Here is a 24,894-nt window from a genome sequence, read left to right as displayed (position 1 = left end):
TACACAAACATATACACACATCCCCTATATGGACACATCCCATACATGGACACATCCCATATATGGACACATACACACATATATATACCCTATTTATATATACACACACACCCCCTCTATGTGTCTCTCTATAAATATACAAACATACATGTATATGTATATATACATGTATAGCACATATACATACAAGCACAATACTGCCTCACAATAATAAAATAATAACAACAATAATAAAAAGGATAGATGTATACACATATACATATGTATAATAGGTATATATGTAATGTATGTGTGTATACATACGGGTCTGTGCAGCTATGATGTGAGCAGATGTATTTGTGTATAGGTTAAGGTTGTGCAGGCCTTGTGTGCACCCTCCAGCAGAGCAAAGATGGCATTTTGAGAAGCCAATGTATTTCTAAAGCACTTCCCTTGAGGGACACACAACCCCCAATGCCAGTGATATCACCCACCTTCAGCCCTGCTCTTCTTCCTGGCGTGGCACAAAAAAGCCAGCTGCGGACCAATCCCACATTCAGTGTTTATTTATCTGTCATACAAATAGAAACGTGTGCCATAACCTCGCCTTGAAGTTCTACCCCGAGTTGTTTAAAAAAAAACAAACCCCAAACCAACCTACAGAACATTCATCATCTGAGGGTTAAAAAGCTGCTTTAAAATGACAGAGTTCCCAGGAGGTGGTGAGAGCAGCGACACCTGCAGCTCCCAGCCAGGACAAGTGCTGTCTGGAGCAGCAGTTCCACTGTACAATCAGCTGCTTACCATAGAAGACCTTATGACAGGACAGTTCTTTGTAAAAATCAGTTTTAAGAGAGATCTCCATCATGAAAGGAGTTAAAAATGATGAAAAAAATTCTCACAAAGTCCTATTTGGGGAGGCACGGACTCCAGGCTTGGTGGAGGAAGCAGTTTCAAGCAGAATCACGCTCCGAAGGAAGACTCTCTTTGGCGACGACGACCCCATTAGGAAGATACAGCATTTGGAATCTGAGAGTGCAGTTCTACACACTTCTTCGAGTCCAAGAAAGGTGCGTGTTGAGCATCGAAACAAGTGGAAAGAGGTTTGAAATGCTGGGACACACACAGACACAAATACCCTATACATTTCCTAGGTATCCATGCATGGTCTTTATATGTGAGGGACTGAGCTACACAAAAAGGAAACCATGGCAATGGTTCATTGCAACCAATGGAGCGAGTTCGTTCTTCAGAGGCTACTCAATACTTACCACAGTATTGCCAATGAAGAGCTCGGAACTTCAACTGTCATGAGAGGAACAGACCACATCTGAATTTGAACCTGTATTTCCTAACAGGGCATCCCTTACTTCCGTAGCTGTTGAGAACTGCTGTTCAAAAAGTCATTAAAAACGAATGGAAATTAAAAGCTTTTAAGATGTCACCAACATCTTCAGCATGAACTGAAAGGCATTAACAAGACTTGTGAGGTATAAGAGCAATGGGCTGCCCTGTGCTGAGACATTAACCAGGTAAGTACCGGGGAATTCCATTCCCTACCTCACTTGGAGACGTTTTAAAACCTCATGAGCAGTGTGAATGGGGCATTCGGGTGCCTCTGTATGGAACCACTCAGAGCATTCAACTGCCATCACCAGCAGAGATATCTGAAACAAATATTCTGCACCACTTACATGGGGAATCTTTTTTTTGTTTCTGAAATCGAGGGAGGAAACATTATGATTGGTTTTTAATTAAAAACAAAATCTCAAACACCAGATTCGACTACAAGGAAAAACCACGTGGCTTTTATCCCCCCAGGAGCCGCATGAGAACAGAGGCTGCAGACTGAATCCAAAGGAACCAGAACGAAAGAAGAGAGAAACACAATTCCATGTATACACACGTTCTGTTGCCTGCAATGGATGTCATCATGGGATAGCACCACCACGAAAGACTTTATGTAGCCTAGTGAAACTTCACAAACTCCTCCAGAGTTCTGGGGATCTGGTTCTGATAGCTGATGTTGTAGATCCGCACCGCACGGGCAGCCAGGCACTTGAGACTCAGCTTCATTTGAGTTTTAAGGAGTATTTCAGACACCCCCGTGGTACTTTTATCCAGAGGAGTTTTCTTCTGCTTATTCGTCATGTCTGTGTGGGCGCCGGCCTCCACCAGGCTGATGATGATGGAATGCAATGTCAAGAAGTCACTGATGGGCCTGTGGTACTGGACAATGAGGTGGAGTGGACTGTTCCCTTCGTTGTCCACAGCGTTCACATCAGCACCACAATCCAGCAGCAGCTTTGTGACGAGAGCATTGGGGAAGCTGCAGACGTCATTCGTGTGGAAGTCGTCCACTGGAGTGCTGGAATTGACGGCGTGATGCAGCAGACTGGAGCCATCCCGTGTCCTGGGGTCGAGATGAATCAGGTTGTAGATCTGCTTGTTGATTCGTGACTGATCCTCTTCGCTGCACTGAGTCTTTGTGGAGATGCAGACTAAGTAGAGGAAGGTAAAAATATTGCATTCGTAGTTGTCCATGGCTGTGTGGATGTCAGCATCCTGGGTGGTTTTGATGCGGGACATGCCTTGTTCTATTTCCAAGACGCTGCACCTCAGAACACTCTCGATGTCCTTGGCTTTAACCGGCTCATTCAAGTGTATCATCTGAGAAAAGACCTGGGCAAACCTCAGGAGGTCCTTATGAGTATTCCTGTTGCCTTTTTGCCTCAGATGCAAGGCATGGAGCCACAGCTTGATACACTGTTCAAACTCCATGTTATCCGCATAAACAGCCCCACGATAAATAATGGGGTGAGAGACATCGATATTGTCCGAGCCCAGAATTCTTTCACGCACAATGAGGCCTTCCATGTGAAGGGCATCTCTGTCCTGCCTGATGGACTCTAATTCCTGAGGAGTTCTGCATTCCGTCCTGTTTCCATAAGCTTCGATGGGTGGAAGGACCTCTTTCTCAATTATATTCTCACTGTCTCTGTACCTCTCCAGCATGGCTAAATACAGGTAGTGGTAAGTCTTCATGATGTCATAGTTCTCCCTGTCGTTTGCAAACGAGGCACCCAGCAGCTCCAGCGCCTCGATCCGACTTCTCCTATTGCAGCCGGCGTGTGCCAGCAGCAGCTCCACCACGTCCGCCTTGCAGCTCTCAGCTGCTACTTTCAGAGGAGTCATCCCGTGGCCGTTGACCATCATCGCTGCCTTCCACTTGACCAGCTCCCTCACTATCTCCAAGTGTCCGGCCTCAGCCGCAAAGTGCAAAGCGGTGGCACCGCAGTGGGCCTTGGCATTGGGGTCTGCATGCTGCTCCAGGAGATACCTCACCACGTCCGTGTGGCCCTTGTAGGCTGCGATCATAAGGCAAGTGTTGTCATACTTGTTGGCGATGCTGATGTTGGCATTGTTTTCTACCAGGTACTTGACAATGTCCAACCTGCCGTCGAAACAGGCGGCCCTCAGGGGAGTCGAGTTGGTCACCGTTGTGTGATTCACATTGGCGCCGTGACTGACCAGCAACTTGACCACCTCAAAGTGCCCCGCTCCTGCCGCGCACCACAGGGCTGTGGCCCCATCAATGACAAAGCTGAAAAGAGAAAGAAAGCAACAAGCAGTTAAATGGTTGGCTGCTCTTTCAGTGGAGAGCTGGATCTTTTAAAGGCAGCTGTGCAGCATGCAAAAAAAAAACCACCACCACACCTAGCCATCAGAAGAGGCTTTATAGTCACCTTGTTTCTAAAGGCAGAGAGACTTACCAGGATAGCCAAAGTAAAAGAACAAGAGACCTACCAAACATGGAGACCTCCTGCAGGAAGAAGCACTGGAAGAGGAAACTTCAAAGCAGCCGAGGGTGGAGCCACATTTGGCAGCAGCACTTCCTGGACTGCTTTGAAGATCCTACCTGCGAGCTGCAGCCCCGGCCTGCGGAGGTCTCCAGAAGAAAAGAGACAGGAATTCCCTCTCCTTTCATCCCTGGTGCCAGAAAATCATTAAAGAAACAGATAAAGTTTTATCTTTAAGTTTACATACTAACAAAAACAAAAACAACCCAGCTCTCTGAATTCAGACACGAATGACAGTAACTACAGCATACACTTGGCATACCCCATCCCTGACAGACAATAGGGGTGCTCTCTGCCATCCCTTCTGCTGTGCTGATTCCTGGAGACCAGAATGCAAAGCAGAACAGCAATCGGGTTAAAAAAACCCCGACTTTGAGGAATAGAATAACATTGTTAAAAGAGGAAGCTGTTCTAAGCCAGAGTGCCTCGGAGCTCTGCTTTGCATTACAGCCTTGCAGCCCACTTGCTGGCACTCGAAAACATGGGGATGGTTAACTTCAGTAAAGCCTCACAGTTCCTTGAGCCATTTTTATTCCTAAATCTTCAGCACCTTCAGCACAAATACAAGGGCTGATGTCCTTTCCATCCCCTCAGATCGCTGAAGCAGCCCTTAGGCACAGCTCACCCTGCAGGTAATACACATTTGAAGCACAGCTCAGATCACAGAGGAGGGACAAACACTGTTTCCATACAGCCACGCAGTCATGTTCCCTTTCAGCTTCAGCAGCGATTTTCAGCACTTTACAAAGCTCCACAGAAACAGCTGGTTGCCTGTTCATAAATCCAGCATCTCCAGACAACACTTCAGAGGCCACTTAAGCGCCCTGGCACGCAGAGATGTCTATATAACAGACGTGGCTACCTTTGTTCCCAGTAAGAAGTTCCTTATTTTGCACATACATAACCACACCAAAGTACTTTTCTATTCAAACAGCAGTAAACCAGGATCTCAGCTCTGTGAGTGAACACAAGGTGATTTCCTAATGCACTACAGGTCCATATTTACAAGTCAAGAGCTTGGAGCCCAAACAAGGGGGGGTGTCTGGGCCACCTTATCACAAAAATGAAAGTAACGCCAAGCATGATCCGGGATCACATGCTGCCTTTCTTCTCACCAGGCTGCGACTCCTACTGAGGCCAGGGGAGAGGTGATGGCACACTGCGCCCATTGTAAGTCAAACAACACCTCCTTTAATCTGCATCAGGCAGAGGCTCTGGCAAGCAGATCAGCATCCCGTCAATGCACAGCATGAGAGAAAACCCAGCAGCAGAGGGGAGACAACAGCCCTTCTATCACTTTCTGTCAACACAAGCCCTTCTTTTATCTAAAATAAGGACAGACACACTGGTAGGTATTCTCAACTAGTTTTTACTCATGAAAAGAGGGCTGAAAGAGGAATAAAAAAACCACACACACAGGGAAGTCAGTTCCTTCCCCTTCATTCAGTGCACAAGAAGCAAGTCAGCCTTGCCCTGGGTTAGGTAGAGCTGCATAGACATCACTGCAGCTCATCAGGCAGGAGCCAGATGAGAGATACAGGGGGACTGTGACAATCCCTCCCAGTATCTGATGGGAGCCCTCCTCTCTGTGCCAGCTACCTGCCAAACCTGAAGCTGTTCAAAGGGGAAATGGACCTTCAGGATTACTCAGCCTTGGCTTTGAGAATGACACATGGGCGAGTACCTGACAAGAGTTGCGAGAGCCTTTAAAAACAAGAGAGGTAACTCAGCTCATGACAGCAAAGCGAAGGAACGTGGGAGCACAACAGCCCGCAGGTTTAACACAAGGACAGGCAGCACTGCTTCTAACAGAACAGATGTACTGCTCACTTGCTGCTAAGAGAGCACTGTTAAGAGACTAAAATCTATTCAGAAACAGGCTTTCTGCAGCAGGCTGGCCACATCTACCCAGACTGGGAGCAAACAATGAGTGTTTACCCTGCCTGTCACACAGCACCATGAACACCAGCTCCTTGGCAATGCCCATGTTCCTCACCACAGTTCCTGTCCTAAACCATCATGTTTTCCTTTCTGCCACCCTGTACAGCCCCCAGCAGTGAGGAAGCTGCTTTTTTATTGATCTGGAATGGAAAAGGCCTCACTTGGAGCAAGCAGGTGGCACCACCCCACTCTCATCCTACTCATGGTCTGTCACAGAATGCCTGATGTCACAGAAAAGCTGCTTTGGTGCAGAACGCATATGGGGTCACCTGCCCACCAGGCTAACAAAATCCTGCCTGCAATCTCAGCTTGAAGTGGTGAAGGTGCATCAAGTGGCTACACCCCTGGGACAGCAGCTCCATGCCCATCAACAGCCCAGCCACCAGCTGAGCAATGCCAAGCAGGCAGCTACAGCCTGGTGCTGGCCCTGGACACAAAGTTATAGGCCCCAGACACACTGTGACAAGGCACGGAGCAGGCCCTGCACACAGTGTGACTTGGCCAGGGCAGAACATCACCACAGAATCATAGAGTTGTGAGTTGGAAGGAACCTTTAAAGGCCATTTGCTGCTACGCCCCTGTAATGAACACAGACACCCACAGCCTCCCGGGGTGTGCTGTGCCAGTGCCTCTCTAGTTTTATTGTAATGAGTTTTTTTCCTTAGACCCAGCCAAAATCTCCTCTTTTAGTCTGAAACCATTTCCCCTTGTCCTGTCACACAGACCGCACTGAAGATTCAGCATCCTTCTTTCTCAGATGCCCAAGGGCTGCTCTCAGCTCTCCCCAGATCCTTCTATTCCCCACACTGAGCAGCCCCAGCTCCCTCTTAGGGGAGGTGTCCCATCCCTTGGGTCATTTCTGTGACCCCAAAATGCTCCAACAGGCACATGTGAGGCCCAAGATACACAGAATCACAGAATGGTTGGAAGGGACCTCAAGGATCATGTAGTTCCAACCCCCCTGCCTGGCAGGGCCACCAAACATACACATTTACTAGATCAGGTTGCCCAGGAGACCCCATAGATCCCCATAGAGGCCCCATAGATCCCCACAGATCCCCATAGAGACCCCACTGATCAGGTTGCCCATGGCCCCGTCTAACCTGGCCTTGAACACCTCCAAGGACGGGGCATCCACAACCTCCCTGGGCAGCCTGTTCCAGTTCCTAACCACTCTCCTAGTGAAGAACTTCCCCCTAACGTCCAACCTAAATCTTCCCTCTTTTAACTTCAAACCATTTCCCCTTGTCCTGCTATTGTCAGCCCTTTCCAAGACTTTACTCCCCTCCTGGGTGTAGGTTCCCTTCAGGTATTGAAAGGCTGCAATGAGGTCACCCCGCAGCCTCCTCTTCTCCAGGCTGAACGATGCCTTATGATAAAGCCACGACACTCCATACACACACCACAACCAGGTCCAGCGTGCAGCTCAGACACACCACGACCAGAAGCATCACAGGCCCCATCCAACCACCACCACGGAGCCCATTGGGCTGCAGTCCGTACGTACCCATCGAATCGCACGGTGCCGGTCTGCTGTGTCTGCACGCGGTAATGCTCCAGGAGCAGCCGAACCACTTTGGTGTGTCCGTTGCGGGCGGCGATGATGAGCGGCGTGGAGCGCTGCCCGCCGTGCTGGCTGACGTATCCCAGCAGGTACTTGATGTCGCTCTCGGAGCGGTTCAGGAGCAGCGCAGCCAATGTCAGCACCCTGCCCTCACTGGCCGCTTTATACACGTACCCGGCCAGTCCCTCCATCGCCGCCTCCTCCTCCTCCCGGCTGCGGCCCCTCCGGCCCGTCCTGCCCCGCTCGTTCCTGGCGCTGCCCGCGGCCGCCGGGGCCGCTTGTCCGTCCAGCTCCGGCTCCGTCCTGACTCGGGGCCCGGCGGGGGGAACATGCGGCCCAACCGGGGACAGCCGCCCCCCGGGCCCGGCGACGAGGCGGGGCAGCCCCAGCGCCCACCTCCAGCTCCTCCACCTCCAGCTCCAGCTCCTCCTCACCCGCGGCCCATCCCAGCGCCGCCGCTCCCGGTCCCGGGGCCCAGCGTGTGCGGGGCGGCTGCGAGCGGAGCGGAGCTACAGCTACAGCCCGGCGGAACGGCCCGACCGCAGCACGGGGACTAGGCCGCACCGCCCCCGAGCCCGGAAGTGAAAGCGGAAGTGAGCTGTGTGCGTTCCTTTCTCAGTCCCCCCGGAAACAGGGAGCATCGCGCGGACGTTCCGCCGCGGATTCCATCGTTCCCAACCCCCCCCATCCCGCCCGGCCTTGGGCTGGGCCCCTTAGGGGGGGAACGTTTCAACCCGTTTGGGTTGAAATCACTTGTGGTTTAGAGTTGCCAGCAGCTTTATGAGACGGGTTCACACAGCTGTGTGTGCCCCAACCCACACAGCCCCCTTCCCACTGCCACCCTCCCACCGTGCCCTCAGCAAAGGGCAAAATCCCCCTATGTCCCCCTGCAGCCTGTGGTCCCCAAGGGGCACAGAGAGAGCACGGTGAGCACAGTGACACACAGCCCATGGGATACAGAACCCATAGCAATACACAGCCCATGGCAATACAGAGCCCATGGCAATACAGAGCCCATAGCAATACAGAGCTCATAGCAATACGCAGCCCATGGCAATACACAGCCCATAGCAATACGCAGCCCATCTGCTGCACCCCATTGTGCTGCAGGGGATCCGGTAGCAGCCCCATAAAGAATTAATGGAGAGCCGTGCAACCGGAGCCGTGTGTAGGCCTCAATGTGCATTATGCATTATACATGGCGGCACAGCCCGGCCGCGCTGCGGGCAGTGACTGGAAGGAGCGGGGTCGGGCTGTTCAGTCAATGGGGATCGGCTTCACGCAGCCCCAGCTGTGCCCGACACGACGGGTTCACACTGAGTGTAAGTGCAGCTCTTCTCCATGACCTCCATCACCCCTCTGCCCTGCAGGCTGCTCACATGCCCGACAAAAGCTGTGCCCCTCAATGCATGAAGGAGAACCCAGATCCATTCTGCAGCCAGTTCATCATCACAGAAGCTTCCCACTTCCAAATCTCATTTCCTCGACCAGATGAAGACACACAGCAGTGTGTGCGCTGCCACTTTGGGACCAATAGGGTTTTAGTGCTAAAGAGCACTGAAGGAGTTAATGATCACCTCTCTCTCCTTCCTCTATTACAAAAATAGCAAGGATTATCTGAGCACGCTTTGGACACGGAAAGAAAACGAGCTGACCACATTCTCTATGTGAAATACAGGGGACGATCGTGGGCTTGGAGGGTTTGCTGTGTGTCTGATGGCTGGAGGAGGCAGGAGGGCAGAGCTGCGCCCACAGAGCGGATCCTGCTCCCCGTTTTGGGGCTGTATCGCTGGATTTCAGCCCTGGCGCTCACCCTGCAGGGCAGCACCGCGTACAGAGGCAGCAGCATCGTGCTGACTGGCTGCTCCCCATATCAGGGTGCATGAAAGGGGGGAGTCGGGGGGATCATGGAGTCAGGAACGATCACCGTTAGAAACAAATAAAAACAATCACAACAAAAACAAATGACAACGAACGTGACAATAACGAAAACAAACGGATCCAGACACGCAGAGCCGCAATAACGACGCCGATATCAGCCGCTCCGACGACCCGCAGCCCCGGCTCCCCCCGCCCGTCCCGCAGCCGCGCAGCCCCCGCCCCCAGCGCCGAGGCGGGGCCCGGGCGGAGCAGAACCGCACAGAGCCGGGCTGGGCTCAGCCGGGCCGGGCGGAGCTCATGCAGGGCTCGGCGCGGAGGCGGCCGTTCCCGGCGGCGGCTCCGGGCTCCCCGCAGCCCTCGGGGCCGCTCTACGCGGGCAGGTGAGCGGCGGGGAAGGGTGCGGGGTGGGGGGGGGGCAGACGGGCACAGGGGCGGCCCATCGTGCCCGGAGCACCCGGCACCATCCCTGGAATCCCCGCAGCATCACCCGGAGCGCCACTGCCCGCGTCTTCCTGACCCCCCTTCCCAGCTCATTCTGGCTGTATGGAATGCCCAGCTCCACGCGGCTCCCCCCTATATACATCATCCTGACCGCCCCCAGGATCCTTATGGACCCCATCAGCCCCACGCAGCCCCCCTCCCCACTCCTCCTGTGCTCCCCGGGTACCACCGCCTCATCCCATACGCTGCAGTGCTCCGGGGCATCCCGGGCTGTTTGTTGGCCCCGACTTTATGGCAACTTCTTAAGGGAACCGCAGCTCTCTCAGGCTCAGCCCAACCCTCCAGGGCACCACCGCCCACCCCACAGCTCCGTGCTCAGCTCGGGGCTCTGCTCTCAGCGCCCCTAAAGAGCATGTGGCACCTTGGCCCTAAAGCAGCTCTTTCATTTGCCGTAGGGAGGTGAAGGCTGGGGAGGTGCGGGGGGTGCATGGAGGAATGGGCTCAGGGGGGCGGCTCTGTAGGGGCAGGGCACGGGATGAGACTGAGAGCAAAGGATAAAGGCGATGCAGTGGCTGGACCATCCGAGTGCTGGAGCACTGCAGGGCAGGGATACTTTCTTGCCTTCGATACTTTTTTACATGGGGTGCTTTCACAGCATTCGACACTTCTTTTCTTTTAAGTATTGGATTCTGGTGGGAGCTTTGTTTTGTCACTCTTAAGTTGCACTTTGGGTGCTTTGCATCCTGCTTTTGAGGTCCCACTTCAGCCGGGAAGAGCCTTCAGAAGGGACGTGTGGGTTTTTATTCCTGATGCTTTACCTTTCTGTGCTGCCTCCTCCTCTGCTCAGAGCCCAGCTCTGTCCATACACCACGGATCCCAACCCACCCAGCAGCAAAGCCCATTCTCTGGCTGGGCATGTAGCCCTGGAAACTTCTCCTGCCCTCCCCATCCCCACGGGGCTGATCTCTCCTTCCATCCCTACCAGGCATGGGGCAGCAAAGAGCGAGGACACCTCCAAGACCTCCCCATTCCACCTCGACCTCTGGTTCTACTTCACACTGCAGAACTGGGTGCTGGATTTCGGCCGTCCCATCGCCATGGTGAGCTGGGGGTGGCAGAGCTGTGCCCAGAGCATCGCCAGCCCCATAGGTTTAATTTCTCATAACACCTGTAATGTTTCTGCTGCTCATCCCTGTTCCTTTGCCTGCGTGTCCTGTGCGTGGGGCTCTTGCACTCCGTATAGCATATGACAGGATGTTTTTTAGGGGTATTTCCCCCAAAAATTAGTTATTTTAGTGCTGGCACCTGAATGGGATGGCACGTTAGCACAGATCTGCTGCTATTGGGTTCCTCAGTGTTTTCTCAGCACTGTAGGGTGCACAGCTGAGATTCAACTGCACTGTTCCTTTAGCTCCTATGTCCCAATGGTGCCAGCAGGGACGCTCCCTACAAGGAGAGCTCCCCAGTGTCATTATGAACAGCAAGGTGAAGCATCGCAGAGCTGGCCACCAGACCACCATAGCCCCAAACCCAGCTCTGCTCTATTCCCATCCCAAAGCAGGTGTGGGGCTGTGAGTTCTCCCAAAGCAAGGTGTGATAATGGCAAGCTGGGCCATGGGGGTGCACTGATGCATCTTTTCCCCCCTCTCCTCAGATAATCCTGCCGCTGGAGTGGTTTCCCCTGAACAAACCGAGTGCTGGAGATTATTTCCACATGGCTTACAATGTTATAACACCGTTTCTTCTGCTAAAGGTAAAGTATTCTTAACTCTGCCAGCTGCAAAAGCAGCACAAGTGGCACCTCTCAGGTGAAACCACTCACCAACCACCACTGAGCCCTCCTGCAGGAGGAACTGAGGGTGCTGGCTGCTCAGGACTGAGGCAGTGCCCACCTCTGTGCAGCCCACAACCACCTCTCCACCTTTCTGCACTCTGGGTGTTATTTCCAGCCTTGGCAGCCATTCCCCAGCTGCTGTCTGTAAGCACAGATGGGGCTTTTGAGGCTTTTTCTCCTGCTTTGAGGCAGTTTGGTGGCTGTGAACTCATGGGAGTCAGGCTGCTTTCCTGTCTGTGTGTCATCAGCTGGAACAAACCCGGTCCGACCACATTCTGTACCCACATGGCTCAGCCTCTGACAGAAGCTGTGATTCAAGGGGAAGGCCGCAGAAGTCGGAGCCTGGGAGAAATCCCTTTGCTTGTTCACGTGCTCCCTGCATGTAAAAGCACGTCGCTCAGAACCAAAGCTCTTCACCCCAAAGTGTTAAGACAAAATCCACCCACCCAGACCTTGTGGGGCAGCTGGAGCTGCAGCAGGTTTCCTAAGTTGTTCAGTGCTTAACTGCATCAGAGTTGTGTCTGTAGCTCAAATTTATCCAGCACCAGCTGCCAGCCACCAGATCCTGCAGCCTCGTTTTCAGGTTAAGGACTGCCTTATCACTGGGAATATTTTCCTATGGAACACTTGGCAGCCAGGAGATACAGGAAAGCAATTATAAATATATCTTAACCTTCGTTAGCCAGGAATTGAATTGTGTCCTGAGATGGAAATGGTTCTCTCCTGAGTCTGGGAGTGATTGAACTCCATTGAGGCTGGAAAGGAGCACCCAGCCCCGGTCCTGATGGGGCTGTGAGCACTGTCACACCTGGTGTGAGCTGTCCTGAGTGGCACAGCCAGCTTTGGGGAGCTCAGTGCTCCATAGGTCACACTTTGCTGCTGTGGTCACCCTGTGTCCCCCTGAAGGACATCTCTGCTCTTCTTCCTGCACCAGATGGGAGCTCCCTCTCCCCAAACCCTCTGGCAGCAGCAGTGGTTAGAGAGAGGGAAAGTTAAGCCTCAGAATTAAATACAAATAAGGAGCTTTTCTGTGTTTGTGCAGACAAAGGGCTGCAAAGCCGCTTTGGCAGCGCAGGGTTTGCTGGGTCCCAGTGCTGCCATATCATCTCCCACTGGTGGGCTCTGAGACATTCCCCATCCCCAGGCTATCAGGGACAGCTCTTCCCTGCCTGCAAGTGGCCTGAAATGAGCGAGGGCTCCACTTCAGGAGCAGAAAGAGAGGGAGGGATCCACTTCCCTTGGGCAGAAAAGGGACCAAACAGCCCAGCAGAGCCCCCTGCAGACCCTCTGCACGGGGATGGGTGCGCGGCACAGGGGAGCGGTGCGGGAGGTCCCTCTGACCGCTGGAGGGCACAGAGAGGCCGCTGGAAGCACGAGGGGAGGAGAGAGGCATCTGCTGCTTTGTGGCTGGTGGATGATGCTTTTGGTCACTGCTCGGGAAGGAATTGCTGGATGTCCTGGCTGGGAGTCGTGGCTCAGTGTGAGCAGTGACTCAGGTGTGAGTGCCCCAAAATGCCACTTGTTGTCCTCAAAAGGGACAGAACGTGTGTTGGGAACAGAAAGCTGCGCTTTTCTGCAGCTCTCTGCTTGGCGTGGGTGACTTTTGCAAGGCAGGAGAGGGGTGAATCTGTCACAGCATCACTTTGTCCCTCCTCACCGCTCAACGTGTCCCTTGTCAGCTCATTGAGCGCTCCCCAAAGACGCTGCCACGATCCATGGTCTATGTCAGCATCATCACCTTCGTTATGGGCGCCAGCATCCACCTGGTGGGCGACTCCGTCAACCACCGCCTGATCTTCAGCGGGTACCAGCACCACCTGTCTGTCAGGGAGAACCCCATCATCAGGAACCTGAAGCCAGAGACGCTGGTAAGGCCATTTCTTTGTACTGAGGCTTAAAACATCATCATCATCTCATGTTCTTATTTGGGAGCGTGCCGTGCCCCCTCTGCCCTTTTAAATCTGTTCCGTTGCATTGCAGATTGATTCCTTTGAGCTGCTGTATTACTACGATGAGTATTTGGGTCACTCGATGTGGTAAGCGGTTTGCAGCGTCGATCTGGAGGGCTCAGAATGATGCGCTGAGGGGCAGAGCTGCTCAGTTCACTCTGTTGGGGTGCTTGCAGGGGGATCCCCCTCCAAATGCTGCCCATTTCTGCCAGCTTCTTTTGATCCCTGTCATTCTGGGGATGTGCAGCCACAGGGAGCAGCAGAGCAGCGCTGCTCAACCCTCCTCTTTGCAGATTCATTGACAGTTCTGCTCCAAAAATGTGCAACAACCACCACCACCACCCTGCCCGTTTGTTCAGATGGTCACACTAATGAATGGTCACGTTGGGGGGGAGGTTGGGGAGGGGGTGACACAGGGCTCTGAGCCCCAAACTCACCCCAGGCTGCTTCTGCCCCCAGGTACATCCCCTTCTTCCTGATCCTCTTCATATACTTCACGGGCTGCTTCACACCCAACGTGGATGAGAGCAGGATGCCAGTGTCTGCACTGCTGCTGACGGGGCCGAGCAGCCTCTATTACTGGTGAGTGCCCCACTGGGGCTCTGCGGGTGACAGGGCAGAGCTGCAACTCTGTGCCAGCCTGGAAAGTCCAATCCAATATCCCTTCAATGGGCCTCTGAGAGCTGGGGCCACTTCAGCACCGCGTGTCCCTGTCCCTATTTGGTGTGTCTGGTCACCCACCGTGCTGCTCCCCCCACTGGTACAGCTGTCCCAGCCCCACCTGCTGGCACCCCGTGCTTTTCCTGCTCCTCTGTTCATTAGGAATCCCAGCACAGGGTCCAGGCAGCAGCAACCTGAGCTCCCAACCCCGTGTTGTAGGCAGACAGATCTGCACAGCGTTGGTGTGCTCCTGGTGATGCTCTCCCTGCAGCACAGAGATGTACAGCACCACATCCTGCAGGGCTAAATGGCCTTTTGAGAGAGGTCTTATTTATTTCCCATTTTCATTAGCCTCCTCTTCCCTGACGGCAGCCAAACAACTTCCCATTCATTGTCAGTGGCTGTGCCTGTGGCTCTGACCCCTGCTGAGGCTGTTCTCGTAAAGTAAATTAATTTTTGATTGTCAAAATCATCAGGATGATTTGGTCAGTTCCCACTTACCCGCTGCTCTGCCTTGAAATACATCAGCTGTGCCCGTGCCAGTCCAAGGGAAACAATTTAAGATGCAGTGAGCACAATTCCACCCACCAGCACCCGACCATCCTCAGCACAGCTCCCTACAAGGAGGCATCCATGGGTACCCCGACCCCATGGGCTCCTGGGGGCTGGTACCCAAAGCAATACCTGGCTTCTGGCATTCACTGTGAGTTTGCTGCCTCTCTGTGCTCACCCAAACGAGTGCAGCACCCTGATTTACACTCATGGTTCTGCGTGGTGCAGGAGAAAATAAATGGGTAGCAAACTGTGGGTAGTAGCTCCTCAGCTTTCCCATCAACAAGAACCAAATCCTCCCCATTTCCCATAGGCACAAACCAGAGCCAGGGAGGTGCGAGAGCTCTGCTGCCCCCCACCAACCTTTGCTTTAAGCTTTCAGGACTCACCACAGCCATTTATTTGCTCCATGGCATGGAAAAAATGGATATCTAGGCACCCATATGGAGCCAAGCAGGGAGAACAGCAACCCAAACAGCTGCTATAATGGGGGAAAAATATTGCAGGGTGCTTGCAGTGGGTTCTAACCGTCAGTACAAACCTTTTGGATGACACCAGTGGCTGGGGTGGGTTTTGGGGTGCACACAACAGGCGCTTTGCTTTGCAGGTACCTCGTGACCGAGGGGCAGATCTTCATCCTTTACATCTTCACTTTCTTCGCCATGATGGCTTTGGTGATGCACCAGAAGCGTAAAGGATTGGTGCTGGACAGCAACGGGCTCTTCCTCTTCTACTCGTTCATCATCACGTTGGTGCTGATCGCTGTGTGGGTGGCGTGGCTGTGGAACGACAAAACCCTCAGGAAGAAATACCCCGGGGTGATCTACATCCCCGAGCCGTGGGCTTTTTACACCCTGCACATGAGCAACATGCACACGGCCAAGGAGAGTTTGTAGGTTTTGATATTACAAAGAGGAAAAAAAAAAAAACCAACCCAACACCCGATAATAAAATCTAGTTTTTCTAATGTAGATGTATTTTAAATAAATCCTGTGCCCGACGTTGGCTGCTGAATGCTGTCAGCTGGGGGGCTTTGCTGGGAGCCCAGTGCAACATTCAGCTGATGGAGGTGGGGATGCAGGGGGGGATTTGGCCTGAGTAGGGCTGGGGGTGGAGCTCAGGGCTGGGGGCTGCTGCTGTGCCCTGGGGGGTGGGGGTGGGGGCACTGGGTGGGCTGAGCTGAGCTCACATCAGGGGGGGTTTGGGGTCTAAGCATTCCATGATGCATCACAAGGCGGCACCCTGCAATGTATCGTCCTGAATGGAGTTCTTGATCTTTTGGTTTATTGCTCGTTAAGGACTTGTTTCGTACGTGGGAATAACGATTTAGGGTGGAGCTGAAACGGCCCTTCAGCATTTCTATGGAAAACCCACAACCCCACCAAAAAGGAAAAGGAAGAGAAGAAAGGGGGGAAATGAGGAGAAAAAAAGGGGAAAATGAAGGAGGGAGGAAAAAGAAGAGGAGAAAAGAGGAAAATGAAAGAGAAAAAAAGAAAAAAAATAGAGGGAAAAGGGGGGAAAGAGGGAAAAAAACGGGAAAAGGGGAGAAAAGGGAAACAAGAAGAAGGAGGAAAAGAGGGGAAAAAAGAAAAAGAAAGAATGGAAAAAGAGAAAAGCAGAGCAAAACGCCCGTCAGATCCACCCGCCCCCCCTCCCGCTCCGGCTGTTATTTCAGCCCTCCCCGCCCCGCCCGACGGACTTCGGCCCTTGTCGCTGCGCGGTGCGACCCGCGGAGCTCCGCCATGGTGAGGTTATGGGAGGGGGGGGCACCGCGAAACGGACCGTAACGATGTTGAAGTTTTGGTTCTTTTCTGTTTTTCTCCCCGCTCCCCCCGCAGGCCAAGTTTCTGTCCCAGGATCAAATTAATGGTATGTATTTATTATTGCTCTTAGTACCGCTTCCCGTAGCAGACCCTCGCAGCAGGGGGTGTTGCCCCCTCCTTTTTCTCCGAGCAATCTCCTCTCATCCCGCAGCACCACGGCTCCCCTTCCCCCCCCCCCCCCCCACCCCCCCCCCCCCCACCTCTCCCCTACAGTGTGTGCAGGGTCTGGGGTGGCCACCATAGGCAGGAAGGTTTCAGCTGCGGTGGGAGCAAAGAGAGAAACCCGGCTGCCAAACGTGGGGGGGGAACCAGGGACCCCCAACCCCGTGGAAGGGGCCCCGAGGAGGGGGTTGGGGGCGGGGGAAGGGCGTGCACCGAGCGCTGCAATGCAATAAGAGTATTACGGCCAATCTGCTCAGCGGGATCGCGGCGGGGGGAGCCGGGGCCGCGGCCCCACCAGGACCCAGTGCCTGTGGGAGGGCGGGGAGGGGGATTGGGGGGGGGGGTCGTGCTTTGCAAGCGTGGGCTTTTAATGACCTTTGGCACTTGAATAACAGAATCACAGATTCCCTGAGGTTGGAAAAGGGTCTCCAAGGTCCCCAACCCAGCACATCCCAACCATGTCACATCCCTCAGCGCCGCAGCACCACGGTTCTGAACACCCTGAGGAACCGACATCCCCCCGCTCCCATGGCATCGCACAGCAGTGCAGCCCATAGTACTGCATTGCTGCTCTTTGGAGCAACCCCAACACAACCTAAGGCTGTTACCTGGACATAGAACCATGCAGTAGTGAAGGCTGGAAAAGATCCTCCATGATCCCCACCCCCATCACCCCATCCCTGACTTCAGTCCTTCCCCTCCCCGCACCGCAGGGTAAGGAGACACCCAGCACAGCCACCCGATCCCCTCCTTTGCCATAACAGAAACTTCTGGCTTTTAATTAGAGTTCAAGGAGTGCTTTTCGCTCTACGACAAGAACCACAAAGGGAAGATCAGGGCTGCAGACCTGCTGGCTGTGATGCGCTGCCTGGGGGTCAGCCCCACTCCGGCCGAGGCGCAGCGGCACCTGCACCTGCACAAGATCGGTGAGCCCCAAATACGGCCCAAAATCAGCCCATGAGTCCTGAACACACGTCCCAAAATGGGTCTGAGAGGTGGGGGCACAGCTGGGTGATGCTGGCAGGGGGGGCTGGGGGCACATTTTGGTTAAAACATAGATTTTCTGGGGGTGGGAGACGATGGTGAAGGAGGAGGGGGCTGTGTGTCACTGTGCGCCCCAGGAGGCAACGCATAGAGGGGGGAGCTCCAGGCTGGGCAAAAGAGAACAGCTGGGTGTGGGCTGTAAGAGCCACCAGCAGTGCTTCCATCAGATAAAAGCCAGGAGCCCCAAGGAGAGAAGATGGGGGATGCGGGAGGTGGTAGAGCTGCCCTGTGCCCCAGTGCTGAGCCCTTCTTACGTGTTCTTCTGCCAGATCGCAATGCAGAGCTGGACTTCTCCACCTTCCTCAACATCATGTACAGGCAGATGAAGCAGGAGGAGCCTGAGAAGGAGATCCTGACGGCGCTGGCCATGATCGACCGTGAGAAGCGAGGGCTGATCTCTGCTGCTGAGCTGCGGGCAAAGCTCACACGACTGGGGGAGAAACTGTCCGAGGAGGAGGGTACAGCAGCCCCAGGGCTCCACTGCTCCCCTTCCCCATCCCCCTGTCCACAGCCCATAGCCTCATTAGTGTGCTGCCCCCAATTACACACCCATCAGCTCACCATGCTGCTGCCACCCCTCGGCCACCAGCACTGGGACCTCATCCTGGTTTGGGGCTGTTTATTAAGCAATGTTGTTCCCTGCACAAGGACAGCAGTTAAAAGCACCTGATGCTGAACTGACCCCATCCCACCTCGGCTGCGCTGTAACTCAATGCGCTCTGACCCAATGAGGACCAACCTTTTCTCCCCATCCCGTATTACTTTGAAGCGCTCTGAGAATCATTGAGTATTTTTCTGTTAAGGAATTCATTACACCAGCAGGATATTTGAGAGGAGGAGCAGAGTGCTTCACCCTGCTCACAAGAGCACACCGAGGTGCAGTAACCACAGACCTGATGGCACCTCCAACCGACCCCGAGCACCTCAAAACCCCCATCCCTCGTTCCCCTTCCTTCAGGCAGCACAGTGTCACTGATCCGCACCCGAGCTCAAACTCAGCCTTGTGTTTCCTTTTGCTTCCTTGCAGTCGATGACCTGCTGAAAGAAGCCAAAATTGGCCCAAACGGAACAATCAGATACGAAGAGTTCACCCACACCATTTGTCTCCCTGCAGTCGATTACTGACAGGGTTTGTGAGCAGCAAGACCTACAACTTCACTCCATCTTTCCTCACCACCTCCTGGACTCAGGAACCACCATTTGCCTTTGGGAACCCAGGGGCTGCCTTGGCTGCACTTCTCCCCCACCCCCTCCAGAGAAATACCCTCTCAAAATGTGAGTTGATACTGAAATAAATGAGGTGTGACGTTCCCTTGTGGCAAAAGCATCGTGCTTCACAACACTCCTCATCCAGCAAACCTACAGCCACATCCTGCTGTGCCCACACCTCAAGGCCCCGCAGCCTGACCCAGCACAGAGCTCCCAGCCAGATGCTGCCATCACATCAAAGACCCCCAAACAAACCCCCACAGCCCCGACCCTGCTGTGTGTGGCTGTAGGAAACACAACGTAGCCGAATGCTTTTTATTACATCTAAAGATTTCTACATAAACAGGTAACATTCAATAGGTAAACCATTGGTTGGTTTTGTTTTTTTCTTTCCAATGCATATAATAAATATTTTCACTTGGTACTTTTATACAAACTGACATTGGTCTACTATACATCTTTAAAAGCCATGTACTGGTTTGGCATGCCATATGGAAACCATGAGGAAGTTTTAAGGCAATGAATGACAGATCTGAGTTAATGGTCATTTTAATATTCTGCTTATATACATGTTTTTGTTTTTCCCTTTGTTAATTAGAACAATTAACAGCAGCACTTCGGGGGACCACCAGCAATTTTCCCTTGTTAGAAATCTAAGCTCTGTTAAAAAATAAAAAATAAAATAGAATAAAATAAAATGGAGAAAACCCCCCCAAACAGTTACACTGACAGAACAAAACCCTTCCGGAATATATTTAAAATGTGCTTAAAACCCTGAAATGTGAACCTGCAGTGAGGAATCCCCATCCCACTGCTCTCCCCACACTATGTATGGGGATGCTCCATCAGCCCTGCATCCATTCAGGCACCCTGCATGGGGGGCAATGGGACTGGAGCTGCTCCCACCCCTGTGCTGGAGTTCAATGTGGTGGTGGTTTATTCCCTTACAACGCAGCAGTAATGCCCCACGAGGCCCCAAAGCCACGTCCAGCCCACGCTGTGTGCACACCCTGACCCCATACAGAGCACCCACCCCCCATCCCTGCAGGAACTCAGGGACACAAACCACCACCAAAGGCCCACGGCTGCCCCCAGCAGCAGGCACACACTGCACTTATCAGCAACACGATGGGGGAGACCATAGTTCCATTTGTAGGGAACTTTGAGAACTCAGACTGAGACTTCTACCAAGTCACGTTAACTGTGGTCAGAGGCACAGAGATTATGGACCATACAGCACAGCCCGGCGTGAAACATGAATATTCCAACACACGGGATTCACACCGCAAAGAGTTTCGGGAACGTTTCTCTCCCTTCTTTGCAGAGCAACGAGGTTGGAGACAGCAGCAGCAAACTGAGCAGCCTTCCTTCCCTTGGGGCAAGGCGGGAGGAGTGGAAGACATCACCGTGCAGCCTCACTCTCCATGCGCGGGCAGCAAGATGCCAGATCCCGTCTTACCACACTCTTGCCGCGACTGGTTTTATATGTGAATTAAAAAGACTGGAATACCGTGGTGGGAACGGGCGCGGGCTGCTCCTCAGCTCCTCTTCTGTACAGTCAGTGGGAACACACTGCACGCCTCGCTCAGCTCTGCAAACGTCCCTGGCTGCTCCGCTTTACAAAAGGAACAGACACGGCGCGGCTGCTCTGCGGGTACCGGGTCAGTACTCACAACTAAAATGTATGAGACATATTCCTCATGTAGGTTTAATCACTTTGAAATCAGACTGAGTTTAAAAAATAAGTATTTCCCATTTTCTATCCTTTTATTTTATTTTTTTTTAACTGACATTTAATAAATTATAAAATTGGTGTATGGTGAAATATATATATATATATATATATCAGCCAGATATGTATGAAATACACATGCATGGGAAAAACTATTTAACTCACTTTTAACTCACACACACAGATCTATAAATACATATATACACACACATATACATATAAACACAAACATTTGTTTCCAAAATTCAAGTCAACTATTTAGTGGCAGAGGGATGCTGTAAAAACACTAGAAACAATTTTGATGCCACGTAATCGTGTGAACCTTTCAAAGAACCATACAACTGATCATACAGCAATACCTAATGCTACTTGGATTAACGTGTTTTTGCTTTTTTTTGTCTTTTTTTTTTTTTTTTTTTTTTCCTTTTTTTTTTCTTATTTTCTTTTTTTTTTTTTTTTCCTTTTTGTAATTAATGCAATATTTTGAGACAACTTCATAGGCAAAAGGTGGCCCTCGTCAATGCTCAAAGCAACTATAGCTGCAATCAGCAGCTTGGGACATTAAAAACTCAGACAAGCATCTGCTAACCTCTGTATTCCTCACTCTCTTTCCTGATAAACCTGTTACCTGCACTTCCAACCAGTTACAAAAATAGCTTTCACACCAGAGGAAATCACTTCTCTCTGATGGGACTTTGGGACACAACAGAATCACCTCCTCCCCTCCCCCTGCTCTCACTTTAAAGAATCTCCTGAAAAACTGCATTCCAGCTATTTACACGTTTCTCTGTAACAAGAACGGATCAGCCCAAATGATCCACCAGCTCTTAAAAAAAGGTTTTCCTATGTCACACACAGCTGAAAAAGTGAAGAAAGAAACGAAACCAGGAAGCAAACGTGGCTCCAAGTGTGATGGAAGGGAACTGAAAGGAACGGGGAATCAAAATAACCACCAAGCCATAAAGAGAAAACTGAATGGGAACCCCACAACCCTAAGAGAGACTTCAATAGGCAGAGATTCATTTAAGTGCAGGGAAGGGCACTGGGCTTCTTTTTTGGCTTAACAGACTCACATTAAACATTTAATACCAACTTGGGTGAAGGAGAACTCAGAAGACAGCAAACCAAGACCATTATCGGCTGCACCAACCATGCAATAGAGCGTCGGCATTTGTATTTTCTTCCTTTTGCTGACAAGTTCACTTTTAAGCAGAAATTTGATCTACTGCAGCTAAAAGGAGGTTTTCCAAGCCAGGAGACAGGCCCAACCCAGTGGGCCAGTCCTACACGCGTGGCTGATCTTAAAGCACAAGCAGCTCCACACATTTCAAACTGACACATGCTGAATATTGTGAGTAGGATCTTAAGTTATCTTAAAAGGATTTCATAGTAAGTTGTTAGAAACAAAAACCTACAGTCAGATGTGTCGATGCTTTTCTCTGGGGCTGGATTCTATATGAATTTGGTCTTGTCCCACATAACACAGCCAAACAACTTCTCAGCCTGACATTTTATTGAGTCTGGCCCTCCAGAATAATTGGTGCACTAACAAGCTCACAACATGCTTGATTAAAGCACGGAATTAAAAAGAAAGTCAGCCAAACAGAGGGTCACATAGAACAAGAAATGACAAATAAACACTCCTGAAAGGCTACGTACTGCAAACAGAGGGAACGGTGCGGAACAGGCTGGGTAGGGTTTATTCCACATCGAGCACAACAAAATCTGCACTAAAATGGGATGGGGGAATTCCATTCCACCACCAAATACAGGTGTCTCCAAGAGGCAAAAAAAAAAAGAAAAAGAAAAAAAACAACCCAGAAGTTTGAACTTCAGAAGTTCAGTTCCTTTTCCCATTTCTGTTACTGTGAAGAAAATAATGCCATTTGTGTCCAAACTAAGGGCAAAAGAAATAAGTAACTCACATGACAAATGCACAGGTGTTGAATCTTCAGCATCCATTAAATCCAAGTTCCTTGTTTTTGTGGGTTTTTGTGTGTGTGTTCTGCTTTGTGTTGTGGCATTTATTTATTTATTTATTTTGTTATTTTTTTTATCAGTGAGGCCATCTTAGGTTTATATACAAAAGTAAAACTGAAAATATAGTTTTGTTCTCTGTACATGTAAATTTTTTTCCCTAAAAAAGGAAAAAAACCTGTCTATGTTTCTAACATAAAGTAAAACCAAGCACAAAGACTTCCTCTGACAAGTTCGTTTTCTCCAAAAATCAGTCCAACGAAATAATGTCTGATATGATACCAAAGATAGACGCCGTGTCCGCGCCGCTCCTACTTGCAACTGGATGACCATGATTCTCTCGCAGGCTGTTGGAGGAAACAAGACTGCTGTTACTGCCACTATTGCTACCGTTTGTGGCTGGCAGAGAACTGCTTCCTCCTGCATTTAGCTGATCGAGAAACATCTGAGATGAAGTGTATGGGAAAAAACGAGAGTGTAAGAGTTCTTGATCATCTGATGCGGAAACTGCCGCAGCTGCAGCAGCAAGAAGGGATGTGTTGTAATGCTGGGGGGGGAAAAACAACATTTGCAAGTTACATTTCAGACACCATTGTTTTGATTCAGACCAGCAAAAAAAAAAAGAATATATTTGTAAGCTACAGCTCTGACAGCTTCTGGGTTTCACACCAGCTCGCCCACTCAACCTTTCTGTAAGGTAAACGGATCGATGCAGTGATCTTTTACTTCTGCAGCCTCTGAATTTCAGAGCCAAAAGGAATGGGAAATACTGGCAATTAGTAAGAAAAAACACTAGAAAGGTAGTGGCATTGCAAGACAGCCGAACAGTGAGAAATGTCAAGCAGAAGCACTTGTACCTCTCCATACAACTCCTTGGTGGAAAAATTCCCCAAAATTCAAAGAATCATTTTGCCATCCCTCTGCTCATTAGTCATCAACTACAGCTGGTAAAACTATGGGCTAATCACTGCTGGTGGAGAGAGAAACAGTTCTTCCCTGTGAAAAATACATTTAGAAATATGGGAAATATGTTTAGGCCCATCAGGAGGCAGCAAAGGCCGTCTGAAGTGACACTCTTTGACAGGCAGCACCCAAAAGGCAAGAACTTCAATTATCAAGGTCGGATTTTAAATGTTATTTATCTGTATGGTGCTTCTGCTCTTTATATTTGTTTTAACTACAAGGAAACATCCACACACGTCATTTAGCCTTGTTTCCTGGCACTCGAGCACTGGTACAACTATGCCTTGCCAGTGCAACACCAGACTTTGGCAATACTCATTTCAGAATTATTCTCATGTCTGTCTTTTTACTGAATATGAAGAAAGCTTCTCTGAATCCAAGTTCTGTTAAACAGGCTCTGGACTTTGCAATGACATGGAAGTCCCCTTGTTTTTAGTCCCATTCTCCTACCTGAGAGTGCTGAACAGGAATGGAGGGAAGAAAGGTGGTGAACCACCCCAACCCTCTTCTTTGCTGGGAAGCACTGAAGGGGTAGTGACCAAGTGGGAGAATTCACCAAACCTTTTGAGAACCATCTTTTTAGTTCCCCGAACTGCAGAAGCCAGCACCAAATCTAGTTCATTTCAGTAAGTGCTTACAGGAAAGCAGCAAGCAGTGTGAGCAGGCACACAGCCTCAGGGGAAGAGGAAAATAAAAGGAGCTGCCCTGACTCTCAAAATTGCATAGAGCACTGTCAAGAGACCCAGTGATGGGGCCTAACATGGTCAGATGGAGAAAGATCACACTAACTTAAAGTATGTAAAAGTGTGCATTTTCAGCCACAGCCAAGGGTCATCCTGCAATATACCTGCAGCTAACTAGCTTGAAGCCCTTGAAGAAAAGTCTTTGTCTGCTGTTATGCCTTATCATGCATCTGTATTTAGGATAATGCTTATGTCTGGTTACATCCTATGTGCACAAAAGAGGTACAGTCTGCCTGCACTCACACCTGTGTTACAGATCTGCTCTTTCCTCGCCTATACATCCAAGTCAGCAAGTCCTTATCAGAAAAGCAATCTGCCAGATGGTTTGATTTTCCTTAACTTACCTGATTGTCTCCTGACAGGAAAGGGAAGAAATCTAAACCTGAAAAGAGCCAAAGAAAAAGAGTCAGGCTTCTCAAAACAAAAAAAGTACCTCCCAATTTCTCCCACCAAATTTTGAAATGAAATAAATTGAACCAGCATAAAACTAATGACACTTCAGACTCTCTTTACCACCAGACCTTGGGAGAAATCAGACTTTTAACACCTTAAGATACTAACCTAAACCTTCTTTCTCTTA

General features: G+C 51.0%; 4 protein-coding genes across 6 annotated transcripts in view; 2 read left to right on the top strand and 2 right to left on the bottom strand.

Moving 5' to 3' along the window:
• Positions 1-521: 521 nt before the first annotated feature.
• Positions 522-7,947, bottom strand: FEM1B (fem-1 homolog B). The gene is made up of 2 exons (XM_015873444.1): positions 7,288-7,947; positions 522-3,583 (listed from the first exon to the last, which is right to left on the bottom strand). The coding sequence occupies exons 1-2, from the start codon at positions 7,533-7,535 to the stop codon at positions 1,948-1,950; spliced, it is 1,884 nt and encodes a 627-aa protein (XP_015728930.1). The 5' UTR covers positions 7,536-7,947; the 3' UTR covers positions 522-1,947.
• A 1,522-nt stretch (positions 7,948-9,469) lies between these two features.
• On the top strand, positions 9,470-15,632 carry CLN6 (CLN6 transmembrane ER protein). The gene is made up of 7 exons (XM_015873443.1): positions 9,470-9,605; positions 10,652-10,766; positions 11,321-11,419; positions 13,180-13,368; positions 13,481-13,536; positions 13,909-14,031; positions 15,269-15,632. The coding sequence occupies exons 1-7, from the start codon at positions 9,523-9,525 to the stop codon at positions 15,555-15,557; spliced, it is 954 nt and encodes a 317-aa protein (XP_015728929.1). The 5' UTR covers positions 9,470-9,522; the 3' UTR covers positions 15,558-15,632.
• A 604-nt stretch (positions 15,633-16,236) lies between these two features.
• Positions 16,237-19,001, top strand: CALML4 (calmodulin like 4). Its single transcript, XM_015873385.2, has 5 exons — positions 16,237-16,406; positions 16,500-16,530; positions 17,432-17,572; positions 17,960-18,148; positions 18,718-19,001. The coding sequence occupies exons 1-5, from the start codon at positions 16,404-16,406 to the stop codon at positions 18,813-18,815; spliced, it is 462 nt and encodes a 153-aa protein (XP_015728871.1). The 5' UTR covers positions 16,237-16,403; the 3' UTR covers positions 18,816-19,001.
• Positions 19,002-21,081: 2,080 nt separating this feature from the next.
• The window catches only part of PIAS1 (protein inhibitor of activated STAT 1), a 48,657-nt gene continuing 44,844 nt past the window's right edge, over positions 21,082-24,894 (bottom strand). The window contains exons 13-14 of one of the 3 annotated variants that reach the window (XM_015873383.2): positions 24,659-24,696; positions 21,082-23,155 (exon numbers count right to left, since the gene is read on the bottom strand). In XM_015873383.2, the coding sequence (XP_015728869.1) occupies positions 22,859-23,155; positions 24,659-24,696 (335 nt within the window). In that variant the 3' untranslated portion in view covers positions 21,082-22,858. The remainder of the gene's footprint in view (positions 23,156-24,658; positions 24,697-24,894) is intronic. The other 2 variants (XM_015873384.1, XM_032446769.1) reach the window with 2 other exon arrangements.

Source organism: Coturnix japonica, chromosome 10 (genome assembly GCF_001577835.2).
Source record: "Coturnix japonica isolate 7356 chromosome 10, Coturnix japonica 2.1, whole genome shotgun sequence".
Classification (NCBI taxonomy): domain Eukaryota; kingdom Metazoa; phylum Chordata; class Aves; order Galliformes; family Phasianidae; genus Coturnix; species Coturnix japonica.
Note: the sequence above shows the minus strand (reverse complement) of the source record. Positions and strands in the feature narration are given on the sequence as shown.